At 39.3% G+C, this 13,872-nt stretch overlaps 1 protein-coding gene across 1 annotated transcript in view; it reads right to left on the bottom strand.

Annotated features, from left to right (window-relative positions):
- CCDC34 (coiled-coil domain containing 34) overlaps positions 1–13,872 on the bottom strand; it is a 49,186-nt gene that overhangs the window by 20,451 nt on the left and 14,863 nt on the right. The window contains exons 4-6 of the mRNA XM_082317417.1: positions 6,726–6,884; positions 4,912–5,053; positions 3,173–3,283 (exon numbers count right to left, since the gene is read on the bottom strand). Coding sequence (XP_082173543.1) covers positions 3,173–3,283; positions 4,912–5,053; positions 6,726–6,884 — 412 coding nt within the window. The remainder of the gene's footprint in view (positions 1–3,172; positions 3,284–4,911; positions 5,054–6,725; positions 6,885–13,872) is intronic.

Raw genomic sequence — 13,872 nt, 5'->3', positions numbered from 1 at the left:
AGCACATGAACTATTATTTTCTGCCTTAAAAGAAAAAAAAAAAACCACCTGCAGTGAACCAAAAGCTTTGCATACTTTAGAATATGGAAATAACCTATTAACAGCATTAAGAGAACATTCTAGTAAGTCATGGCAGTGGTCTTTCTAGGAGTTTCTATTGTCTTTCAGGAGAGCTGCGTTAGGTGTCTTTGTTTCATTTACGTATTAGAATAAATAGGAAAATAAACTACTAAATAAATACAGCATTAAAAATAAACAGTTTTCACTCTGCATGCCCTATGACAAATACTAGCCTGCAGGAAGTCAGGTACTCTTAACAGACATCCATTAACTACTATGATAACCCATGCTGTATATTACATATTCATAAACGTTTGGCACTTGATTCACACACTGTTCCAGAAGTAACAAGAACAGCCCCGCCACGGACACTGTGGAGCCTGGATATCCTAGCGACAGCAGAAGTGAAATGCATCAGATCAGCTTGGGCACCCACCGTATGTGATAAACTGATGAATTCACTCACGTACTCGTACTGGCTTTTGTCTGTTTTGTCAGATTAAATGACGCACCTTCAAGTACTAAAATGAGCTTCCACTTGTATTTGAATCTGTAGTACATAGTGGTCCCAGTTTTAGTTATTTTTAGCCACTACTATAATGAAATGATAGAATTGACTTAAAGAAGATTCATACATTGCTCTTTAGAACATTTTTTTTCTTGCTTTTCATTCTGCTGATGAATAGTTTTATATTCATGACTTTAAAGTGTAAAATTAAAAATTAAACTCGATTGCATAATGTTCTTTGTACTGCTCTAATAATAGGTGAATGTGAAGTACTTTGTGAAAGTCTAAACATGTGAGACTTCACACTAATTCATATCATAAATTACTGACAAACACAAACCAAATAATCTATTAACTACTGTAAGCTGTTGCAGTCCTGTTAGCATTTGGCATTATCTAGAAAGAACAGTCGTAGGCATATTGTACAAACTGATTCACTCCAAGTAAAGGTACAAGTAACATTTTACGTATAGACTTGACAGGAGGTAGCTCAGTATTTTTCACCAGCGCTGAGTACAGGAGAAGGATCGCTTCCCTCACCTTGCTGGCCAATGCTCTTTCTAATGCAGCCCAGGAGGCTGCTGGCCACCTTTGCCACATCCATCACCTTTCTAGGTGACTGAGGTGAGGCTGACTGGCCTGTAGTTCTCCAGATCTACTTTTCTTGCCCTTCTTGAAGATAGGACTGACATTTGCTTCCTTCTTGTCCTCAGGAACCTCCCCTGATCGCTATGACCCCTCAAAGATAATTAAGAGTGCCCTTACAATGACGAAGATAATTACAGTTGCCCTTACCTCCCTCAGCATTCACAGGTGCACCCTATCAGACCCCATAGACTCGTGTACGTCCAGTGTGTTTAGATATCCCCTAAACTGATCCTCCTCCACCAAGATTGTCTTCCTTGCTCCGGACTTTCCCACTGGACTCTGGAACCTGTGATTGCTGAGGTCAATCAGCAGATTGCCAGGAAAAAAAAAGAAGTGAAGAAGGCATCAAGTACCTTGGCCTTTTCTGTGTCTGCTGTCACCAAGCCCTTGCCCCATGTGGCAGTGGGCCGACATTTGTCTTAATTTCCCGTTTGCTGATGATATACCTACAGAAGCTTTTCTTGTTGCACTTCACATCTCTTGCTATCTTCAACTCCAGATAGGCTTTGGCTTTCCTAATCCCACCCCTGCATACTTGCACCGTGTTTCTATATTCCACCAGGGTCACCTGTTCCTGCTTCCCCCTCTTGCATGCTTCCTTTTTATATTTAATTGTAGTCAGGTGTTCCTTGTTCATCTATGCAGGCTTTCTGCCACTCCTGCTTGACTTTCTGCTCTTTGGGATGGACCATCCTTCAGCTTGGAGGAAGCAATCCTTGAAAATCACCAGCTCTCCTGGACCCCTCCTCTCCAGGACCATATTTCATGGGATTTTTCCAAGCAAGTTCCTGAGCAGGACAAAATTTGTTCTCCTGAAGTTCAGAGTTGTGATCCTGCTATTTGTTTCCTCCTCTCAGGACCCTGAACTCCATCATCCCATGGTCATTGCAGGCAAGGCTGCCCCCAACTTTCACGTCCCCGACCAGTTCTCCCTCGTTTGTACATATCGGGTCCAGCAAGGGGCCTCCCCTTGTCAGCTCCACTACCGGCTGTCTCAGGAAGTTCAGGAAGTTACCAGTGCTCTCCAGAAATTCCCTTGACTGTTTGTGCTCTGCTGTGTTGTCCTTCCAGCAGATTGCAGCGTGGTTCAAGTCTCCCTACGAGACCAGGGCCTGCAAGCATAAGGCTTCTTCCAACCGCCTGAGGAACGTCCCACACTTCCTCCTGATCAGGTGGTCTGTAGCAGATGCCCACCACAACATTGCCCACCTTGGTCTCCCTTTAATCTTAACTCATTAGGTCTCAGCTGGCTGATCATCAGTTCTCGGGCAAAACTTCATGCGTTCCTCCTGCTCTCTCCCCTCCTCGCCACCCCAGCCTGTGCTTCCTAAAGAGCCCGCATCCATCCATTGCAGCACTCCAGCGATGTAAGCTATTCCACTACATCTCTGCAATCCCAGTGACATCACAGCCCTGCAACTGCATGCAGGCCTTGAATTCCTTCCACGTTAATCCAAGAATTGTTTTAAAGTCTGTTATAACTAGCGTCTTTAAAATAACCCAGTAATACTGTTGCCCAAAAGAATAATCACATACACAAAAGAACTCCTTCAACAACAAAAGAGGAGGAAAGGAAGAAACAATCCTGTGCATTTTATTGGTGTTGAGGTACAGTCCCATTACAATTGGCTAAATAGGACTTTTCTTTCCTTTTTTTTTCTTACTAAAATGCAACATATAAAAAAACATATAAAAAACTGATAGGTCAGTTAGCTGTAAATACAAAACCTGTTCACAAAAATAATTAAAAAGCAGCAGCCTGTTTTGGACATATAACTACATATAACTTCATATAACTTCATATTTATGGCCCAGTTCACTCAAGATCATAAGAATAGTTTTGTTTTCTGTACTATAACTGCTTTCTGCACAAGGATCCAATACAAGGGTTGTTCTTGGGCTTATAAATTACCGCAGGTGAAGACGCATGTGACTGACAAGATACAGGTCTCTTACTCTTCTTCATGGTAAGAACATTGTCTTCCTTTGGAGGAGGCACATGTACAGGTTTCCAAGGAATGGGGTTACAATATGCTGGAGCTGGATACGAATTTCCATCAGCATACCCTAAAATGTTTAGAAAATACACATAATTAAAAAGGAATATTTACACTACAAGCTTTACAACGCAAGCAGTTATAACAATGATCTGGACTAACAAAGACACAACAGCGTCTTCAGAAGAAGACAGCATAGGCATATCACATAATATAAATGATTCAAAGTAATGAATCTTCCGCCTTTTTTTTTTTTTTATGAATAACTGGCATATTCTTCATCTCTATTTAAAATAATAAGCAGATCGAATGCTGTGTAACATTCAGAATGCTCAGTCCTTTGTATACTTAAAAGCTGTAAATGTCTATGAATTGGCTACTTTGCATTATTTCAAAGCATTTATAAATAAAACTTCCTGTCACCACATATGCAAAGCTCACATAATTTCCACCTTTGCTTAACTGTTATTCTTCATTTTATTGAGGAGAAAAATACACTAAATATCCATATATACATTAATAATCTGCAATTAATAACCCAGGCCCCATAAAGCAGTATCAGAAAACATAAAATGCAACAGAAGGAACATGTTGCCATTTCAGTCATTTGTCTGTAGTGAAATTTCAGCGCATACATCATGTGGCTGGGGAAAACAAAGCCTGTAATATATTCTATTGCATGACCACAACTGAGTAGAGAAATATTTTTCAAAGATGACTTAAACAAGTGATTGCAGCTGTGGGGAAGTGATGAAGGTCCAAAACAAAACATGAAGGCAAAGTGTTTCACCATCTATAAACAGATGTAAGCAAAAGAGCAATGGTTGTTCACCTGCTTTATGCATTTTCTTAAAAATTCAGAGCCTGGAATTTAGGTCCTAAAATATGTTCTGTTGCGAATTCAAATAATAACAATGATTTTAATTCTATGAAAAAATAAAGGCAAAAGTATATATATTTTTTTAAAGAAAATTTAATTAAGCTCTCAAACATAAAATGCAATACTATTTCTTACTGCTCTTCTGCTTTTGTACCACATGGGATGACAAAAAAATAGAAAAATAAAGTGAGTCTCACGAAACACCACACTATAAGCAGCATTCTCTTTAACACTTCCTTTCAAAACAAAAAAAGGAATAGGATTACAGAAGCCAAGAATGTGCGATGCAGGTGTAAAGCTAAATGGAAAGGAAATCTTAGCTCAGAACACAGGCTGATTCCCACGTCTCCTTCTTCAGACAGGACTTCTGTCAGCCTCTAATTAATCTTTCCGTCTCAAAAAACCACCTCTTTTCTAAGGGGGATTCAGGTGCGATAAGGTGGCACACACCTTCTGTAACATAAACACTACCTTTACAAGGATGCTAACATAACTGATTTGCTTCACGGGAACCAGTAATTGGCTCTAGTGATTCCTATGCTTGATGAGGAAAATGAGATCAAAATCAGTTATAATTTGGTATGCCACATTATTCTCTCAAATATTTTCCTCCCAAATAACAGGAAAGGCTATGGCAAATACACAAAGAGTCTCAGAGTAAAAGCTTCTCTGATTTACACCATATGAGATATTCATTCCTATGTGCCAAAATTAGATTACTGGATGAAAATCTTAAACAGGCTTCATTTTACATTAAAAGATTAGAGGGAACGAACCACAAACCTAAGTCACTACATATGTGTAGTGGCAGTACAAACCTGCAGACTTCCCATGTTGGAAGCCATAACCATTTAAAACAGGGCGTGGTTTATTTCTAGCATTATGTAGCCATTCCTTAAAGATCTTCTCTGATCTTGCTTTCTTCTCCTGTAGTTCGGCTTCCCTTTCTTTTTCTTTCTCCTAAAAACAAAAAAATCTAAGATACTTATAGACCAGGCCTTGTACAATATACACAAAATGGTAAATAAATCTTTTGCAGATTCCCAGACTGCTGAATATATTTCAAATGTGTTTTCAAATACAAATATGTTTTTATGACAATAGAAAAGTTGCATTTTTTTTCCTTTAAGTCGGGGGAGGGTGGGGAATCAACCTCCGCATTAATCCAGTGTTTCTCTGAGAAAAAGCTCCCAGAAACCTTTTGGAAGACTACATGTAGAAGATATTCTGAACATAACAGGCAGATGACCAGGGCCTGCTGTGCTGCAGTTAGCCTAAAAAGGCTACGGCATCTGGGACAGCCATCCACTCTTCTCATTTACCCATATTTGTACAGCCCTCTATCAGCCACGACTGGGTTGATTTCAAGCCTGGAGCAAGCTTGGGGAACCATTTATCAGAAGTAAGAGTAAATCCAGTATGTTTAGGCATGGCATTTGGATTTAAACTAAGTTTAATTGATACTGTGAACATGGCTTATAAGAACCTACGTAATGAAGACATGACTAAAAGAATGCATGTGGTTTAAATCTGTCTGATGACTTTCATTTTCTTGAGTTTCGACGTCCTTGTGCTGTGTATTTTAGAGGCTCAGCAGAAACACAGAACCAGTTTGTTAAGCGGGAAATAAACACCACCAGTACCGAACATTTAAAAGTGTTTTTGAAAGACTGCAAAATTAAGGTCATTAAGGCCTGAAAATTGATCTGATACAGCTTATGGTATTTTAAAGTTAATCCAAAGAAATTATTATATGTACTTGTGAAATACTTACAGGTGTATTCTGCACTTTAAGAACAACTACTGTAATTATAGGAGGAATATAGATAAATTCTTCTCACCACAATCTCCCCCCCACTTAGCCACAACAGTAGTGTAGTACTCCTATAATATTAAATATTCTACTGAAAAATTATACTGTAATGTTAATTCAATTAAAACACAATCAATCAACTTCATAGATAAGACAACTGGTCACACATCCCTCAGTTTTCAGGCATAATCATTGCCGATATGTGATATTTCAGCGGAATTCTGGATGATTCCTGCAAGCATAGCCTTAGAGTATTTGTTCTAGTGAACCAGAGGACCTCAAAGCCCATACTTTAGGAAGCTTACAAGTAAGAGGTCTTCTGAAGCTCACTATAAAAATACATAGGTGATTAATTAATATGAAATAACATTAAAATTAGAACTCCTAGCATCAGATTGGTACAGATAGATAGGAAGAAAAACCCTTTTAATTAGAAATACATGCAAGTATAATGATAATATAATGATAATCGAGGTGCTGGGAGAAAAATGCCCAGAATGCCCCCTATTTTCTACCTGGGGCACCCTGCAAAGGACTGAGTAATAAAGGTATACTGTGTGGTTTGCATTTCTCTTTGCCTTATCATATCATAATTGGAGTGGGTTTGCAAAGACTACTAACAAAAATGCATTAATATGCATTTTGCTTTGCTGACCATACCTCAGTGTCTTCAATGCACTAACATTACAACTCGTTAAAGTTTTTTTCATGTACAACACTGCCATTTGATAAATTCTAATCAATTCAATCAACCAATATATTCAATATAAGTTACAGATTAGGTAACTCCATCCAAATAAATAATTAGTTGATTAATACCTTCTCTTTCTTCTTCTTTTCTGCCTCTTCAGCTCTCTTCTTCTTTAACCATTCTTTATACTTTACTTCAGCCTTTTCTTGTAACTGCATTTTTTCTAGCTCCTTTATGGCTTTTTCTGCCATTTCTTTGCTCAGCTTTCGTTCCCTCTCCCTTCTTTCCTACATGAAACAGACCAAATAAACAGAATAGAAACTTTTCAGGCAATTTGAGGGATAGAGTTAATTTTATTACATAATTACAAATAAATTACAATAATTACAAATAAATTATAAATAAAATTATAAACAAAATTACAATAATTACAAATAAATTACAAATAAAATTATCATACCCTGAAAAAAATACCATATTGCAAGCTCTTTGAAGACAGAACCTATTCATCTCTAGGTGCCAGACAAAACAGTTTTAAACATACCAACTTGTCAGAAAACATGATAAAAAATTTACTTTCAGCACTCCTTATGCTATCATGTTTACTACTCTGTTTTAGTTGTTCAGACATTTTTTTAAAACACTTCAGACACTTCTCAATACTTCTGGAAAAGAAATATATATTGCAGTTCTTGACAATGGTGTGTAAGTTTTACTTTTCAGTGAATCCAGAGCAAACTACAGTTCCAAATGGAAGTCAGGCAAACTGCCCCCTTCTAAGAGTCATTGATATGCAGATTGTTCAGCACAATTAAGCATAAATGGATGTGACAATAAGAAGTTCACATAAGAATCCAGTTCATGTTTTGTGGCATTCTCTACATTTTTTATATTCTTTAGTTTATTCACATGTGCACTTCTATGAATCAGTCTACACATTTCTCTTCAAACGATGAAAGAGAAAATGAGAAAAAACATTCCAGGGTAGGCAAAAAGTAGTAACTGCGTGGGAAGTGCAATTTTTACCTGTATAATTTGGAAAATACAATACACAGAGGTGTCATTCACTTCTACATCTTTTCAGTGCGTGTGTATATAATGGTGCACAACAATGTTTTGGGGACCATTCTCTAAGCTAACAAGCACATATTAATGGCCTTTTCTTGATCTGGAGAGGGAGGTGTTTTCATTTCAAGACTAACAGTAGCTCTCTCTTTCCTTCCCTGTAACCTTTATGAAATGTCTGGGATTATACTGATTCAGTACTACTTCTGCTTAGTTTGCTTAGCTCTGAATACCTGCATACACACGTAGAGGCAAAAATCTTTACCAGACAAGCTGTGTACATGACTTGGAGGAGAGGCAGAAGACTTGATATCAAACAGTTTCCACTTCATAGAAAAGAACTGCTGAATAAAAATGTTGTTTTTCTTTTAAGAAATCTTTTTCTTGTATGCTCCCCTGCACAATCCTCTTGAACAAAGGAGATGTGTAGTTTAGCAGGAACTTATGCTGACTCAGAATTATTACAGTTGGCAGCATGGATGTCAAATGCTCAGAACTACAACTACAAAGTATAATAAACTGGATCTGTCTTCTTTATGGAAAAGAGGAAAACACATTTACAAGAAGAGCAGGAATATACTTCCCTTGTCATTTTACCTCTTATAAGCACAAAAAGGCAGAAAGCTAGAGCTCCACCCTGTTCCCCCACATGAGCCCCTCCCCTGCTTTTTTCCAGATTTATTGCACTTTTGGAAAATCCAGTTATGCATAAAGAAGCAGAAGCCATAATACCGGAGCTGGGGATCAGCACAATTCTCTCAGTCTGGTCTAAACCGGGTATCTGCTGGTTCAATCCTTGTCTGCCATACCAAAATCTACCAGTAATCCAATACAGTAGCATCATACAGAATAAAAACTTGAGCTTATGTTGCCCTGCAAAACACTAACTCATTTCTGCCATTTATTGGATGAGATGACTTCATCTCAGTCTTCACTGGCAGCCAGGCTTCCTTCACCTACCAAGTACGAGAACCTCTAGGAGAGGGCTGGGGAGCGAAGGCCCTCCCACTGTAAGCAAAGAGCAAGTTCGAGAGCACCTGATAAAACTAAACACACAGAAGTCTATGGGACCTGATGACATACATCCCAGGGTCCTAAGGGAACTGGCTGATGTAGTTGTAAGACCACTCTCCATCATATCTGAAAAGTCACAGCAGTCAGGTGAGGTCCCCAGTGACTGGAAAAAGGGTAACATCATCCTTATTTTTAAAAAGGGTAGGAAGGAGGACCCGGGGAATTACAGACCGGTGAGCCTCACCTCTGTGCCTGGGAAGATCACGGAATGGATCCTCATGGAAGCAATTTTAAGGCACATGCAAGACAAGGAGATGATCTGAGTAAGCCAGCACGGATTCACCAAGGGCAAATTGTGCCTGTCCAATCTGGTGGCCTTCTATGATGGAGTCACTGCAACAGTCGACAAGGGAAGACCGATTGATGTCATCTACCTAGACTTCTGTAAAGCCTTTGACACAGTCCCACACAACATCCTTATTTCTAAATTAGAGAGGTATGGATTTGAAGGGTGGACTATTTGACAGATAAGAAATTGGCTGGATGGATGCATCCAGAGAGTTGCGGTCAATGGCTCTATGTCCAGGTGGAGACCGGTGACGAGTGGTGTCCCTCAAGGCTCTGTCTTGGGACCAGTGCTTTTCAATATCTTCATCAATGACATAGAGAGTGGGATACAGTGCACCCCCAGCAAGTCTGTGGATAACACGAAGTTGAGTGGTGCAGTTGACACACCTGAAGGATGGGATGCCATCCAGGGGGACCTGGACAAGCTTGAGAAGTGGGCCCACGTGAACCAAATGAGGTTCAACAAGTCCAAGTGTAAGGTCCTGCACCTGGGTCGGGGCAATCGCAGACATGAGTACAGACTGGGAGAAGAACTCATTGAGAGCAGCCACGCAGAGAAGGACTTGGGGGTCCTGGTGGACGAAAAGCTGGATATGAGCCAGCAATGTGCACTAGCAGCCCAGAAAGCCAACCGTATCCTGGGCTGCATCAGAAGAGGCGTGGCCAGCAGGCTGAGCGAGGAGATTCTCCCCCTCTACTCTGCCCTCGTGAGACCCCACCTAGAGTACTGCATCCAGCTCCGGAGCCCTCAGCCCAAGAAAGATGTGTACCTTTTAGAACGGGTCCAGAGGAGGGCCACTAAGATGATCAGAGGGCTGGAGCACCTCTGCTATGAAGACAGGCTGAGGGAGTTGGGGTTGTTCAGCATGGAAAAGAAAAGGTTCCAGGGAGACCTTACAGTGGCCTTCCAATACTTAAAGGGGGCTTATATAAAAGAGGGCGAGAGACTCTTTATAAGGGCAGATAGTGACAGGACAAGGGGGAATGGTTTCAGACTGAAAGAGGGGAAATTTAGATTAGACATTACGAAAAAATTCTTTACTCAGAGGGTGGTGAGGCACTGGAACAGGTTGCCCAGAGAGGCTGTGGATGCCCCATCCCTGGCGGTGCTCAAGGCCAGGTTGGACGGGGCCCTGAGCAACCTGGTCTAGTGGGTGGCGTCCCTGCCCATGGCAGGGGGGCTGGAGTTAGATGATCTTTAAGGTCCCTTCCAGCCCAAGCCATTCTATGATGCTATCATTCTATGACAAGGTGCAAAACCAGTGCCAATAAAGAGAAAATGCATTGCTTTCACATTTGCCAATTTTTTTTAAGATATAGTACTGGATAATAACACTTTCATGTTTGAATCCTTATCCATGCTACATGAAAATGTCTTGATAAAGAAATCATTCTAAGCATAATCTTAGCTTACTCTTAGCATTCACTTTTTCTGAGCATGTCATAATGCTAAACTGCAGCCCTCTTATCAGAAGAAGCCAGTTTACAGAACTGCTTGAGTTAGTGTGCCCCTCTCTGCGTTTGCCAACACTAGAAGCATTACTACAATTTTAACATCGGCAGCTAAATTATGCATTAACTCTGTGGGTTTTTTTCCCCCTCTTTTACAAGCTATGCCTTATTAACTGTACTTAGCATAACCTCTGTGGTGGATGTTTCTTCACCTAAACCATGATGATACGTTCAGTACCACTGTTTTGGTATACTCTTGTCAAATACTCTAAACTGACAATAAAAAGTTATTTGTGTACACACTGCACGCAATTTCACAGAACGATTAGCTATTAACTATATATTTTTTCCTTGATTTGGGGTTTTTTTTCATTTCACTGCTAATACATTTTAGTGAACATCAGCTGAATCTGTTCTGCAGTGTAGGGAAAACAGTCAGATATGAATACACTCCAACTTCAATGCATATTCTGGAACATAAAACTCCATAGAACTACAAAATAATGGAAGTCTTATTAATATGTTATCACAACACTGTAAGGCCTGTACATGTGATAAAATTATTATTTACAACTAAGACCAATGAAAAAAAGAATTTCATTCTGGAAAAAAAAAAGTTGACAGTCTGAAATGTTTTTGTACTAGTGAAGAATGGAAACAAGATCTTTCTTAACACAAAACAAACTCTTCCATGCTTAAATAAGTTAAAAAGGAAAAATAATCTATTTTTGGCAAATTATGCAGATCCTAAGTATCACCTGCATGAAAAACAAATAACCAATTGTCTAAGCTTTTCCTCGTTCTTCATCTAAAATTAATCTTAATCGCTTTTATTCAGAGATGTTCCTCTGTCCCTTCATTACCAAGTATCCCCCACATGCATCTCAACAAATCCTGTTTCGAGACAATGATAGTCTGGGATACATAAAAAGCATTAATGTAGATGAGAGATATATGCTAAAACAGTGAGTTAAAACCATTGGTGAAGAAGGCTTACAAAGATTTCAAATCTTTTGTTGTTTGCTGGCTTATCTCTATTGTACATGAAAGTAAGTTACAAAAGTAAGGATCTTTCAAAGCTACAGTCTTTAGCTAAGGGTCTTGTCATATAAAAAGCATGAAAAAAAATACAGGAGAAAATTTTAAAAAATGGGGTCCTTCCATACCTGGGGGTGTTGTTCAATAATGGACAACAGTTATAAGCAGAAAATAGACTAAAATCCTTTCTAAAGACTGTAATTAAAAGGCAGGGAAGCTTCTTAAATTATGTATCTTTAATCACAATACTTCAGATGAATTTAGCCACTATCTAGGCTGACCCAAAGTTAAATTAGGTCCTATGTAAACAACGATATGCCATGCGCACGACCATGAAAGCCACAACTATTGCTAAGTTTTGTTTCCAGTGAGACATCCTTAAGACGGGGAGAGTCCCTGCAGAATTGCAGACTTTGCAGCTGCCTAGAAATTATTCTGCAGACAAATCAGAAATGCTTCCTCTTTCTCTCGTGCACAGAACAGCTTTTCGTTCATAAAGTTAGTGTACACCACATTCCCAGCTGCTTTAATAACCTGTTTCATGTCAAGCTCCTGTCACCCTGGCGTTCCCAGCTTCCTCCTATCCTCATTATTTTCCCTTATACAAGTCTATCAAAAATGTTAGGAATGTGCATATTAATGTACATGTTCTTCAATCCTCCCTTCATTCTCCTTCCACATATATATGGGGGGAGGGAAATTATATAATTTGTTTATGCTTGGTGTTGTCAGATTGGGTTTTAAAAATTCTCTTTGATCTTGTGTTCAAAACAGACATGATCTATTCACTAAACCACTAGCAAATTTACATACACTTTAAAATATGATTACAGGTATTACATAAATTAAGGTATTGATTGTAAAACATCCAATTCCTCATTGCAAGAAAGGCTTGTTCTCCCGCCACGCCACACAAGCACATTATTAAGGAGAAAGGATACAAATCTGGCCTGCGGGTTCACTGCTCTGGGCTGTGATCCTATCAAGCCTCAGAACCTAATGAAGCCTGGGCTAGGTCAGTACTTGGAAATCCCCCACCCAAACCAAATCCAGCCGTCCCACAAAGCAGCGATGGTGACTCAGTAGGCAGCATGTCTCTCACTGAGTCAGTACCAAACCGGTGTCTCATCAGCAGAACTAGTAACTTCTCAAGAAAAATCAGACCTATGCATATGTGGAGAATTGTCAAAGGAATTTAAAATTTGAAGAAGCATCTCACTTTCTTCCTGACAGAAGGTAGAAATATTACATAATTTCCCAGGCAGAAAACAGACCAATTGCCATCAAAACAGAAACACTATATCCAACCGGAAGAAAATGAATAAAATACGTAATTCTGTATTTTCATATCAATGATTAAATGAGAGGCTGGAAAGGGTCAACTGCAAAGCTGCTTTCTGTTCTGCATCTTCTATGCAGAGTGTCACTGAATAGAAATATTTCCAGAAATTAATGTTATGGTTTATATTTTTAAGATACTTCTCACAGCAATCCTTTCCCATTTTCTGGTCTGCAGAATGTGACATTTTTCTTTTCATACATAACTGATGGTTCTATCTCACAGTTGTTTGCTCTGACATCTTAGCTACCACATTCTAGCATCATTTTATGCTGACTGATGGCGAAACATAGAAAAAGTCCACACTGCCAACATCAGAACATATATCCAAATTTCCTCATTTATCTTCATAATTATCCTGAACGTCAATCACATTTAACAGCCTCAGAAATCTGCTTTGTTCAGCGAATTGTTATTATCTTTTCAATTTAGCCCTGTTACAGAGCTCAGTCACCAAGCCCAGCCCACAGAAATACTTCTTTAATCTCTCCAGAATCGGCATGTGAAAAGAAGAAGAGGCTAGAAAGGAGGTCAGTGAAACAACACTGAGCTGCAGTTGTCTACTGACAGGCAGGTTTACAATGATTTACTGCTCAAGTTCACATGAAGTCAATGCAGACCCCACTGCGGTCTAGTAATTGGAAAACTGTAAGATGGTTACACACATGGATCTTTCTCCCAGACTGTATTCCTTTCATGTGGGTACTCAAGATATGTGACAAGCAGAACATCTTAGTGTACTTGCTCCCAACACTCTCGGGGTCTTCAGAAGAATGCAGACTCCACGAACGCTGCTGAAATACACGAACACTCCTATTTTAATCATCTATCACCCTGAATTCCTCCTCCACAAATCTATCTAAAACTCATTCTAACACTAACCATGAAAAATTAGTTCATTCTACTTACAGAAATCTAAAGGTAAGTGTGGACACAATACCCGTGGCAGTGGCCATGCACGACCTCACAGAAAAGTTCTGTGTAAAGACACATCAAGACTGTGCTAAAAAAAAAAAAAA

The sequence above is a fragment of the Platalea leucorodia genome, assembly GCF_965183815.1.
Source record: "Platalea leucorodia genome assembly, chromosome: 7".
In the NCBI taxonomy this organism is placed as follows: domain Eukaryota; kingdom Metazoa; phylum Chordata; class Aves; order Pelecaniformes; family Threskiornithidae; genus Platalea; species Platalea leucorodia.
This window is presented reverse-complemented; position numbering and strand designations above follow the sequence as displayed.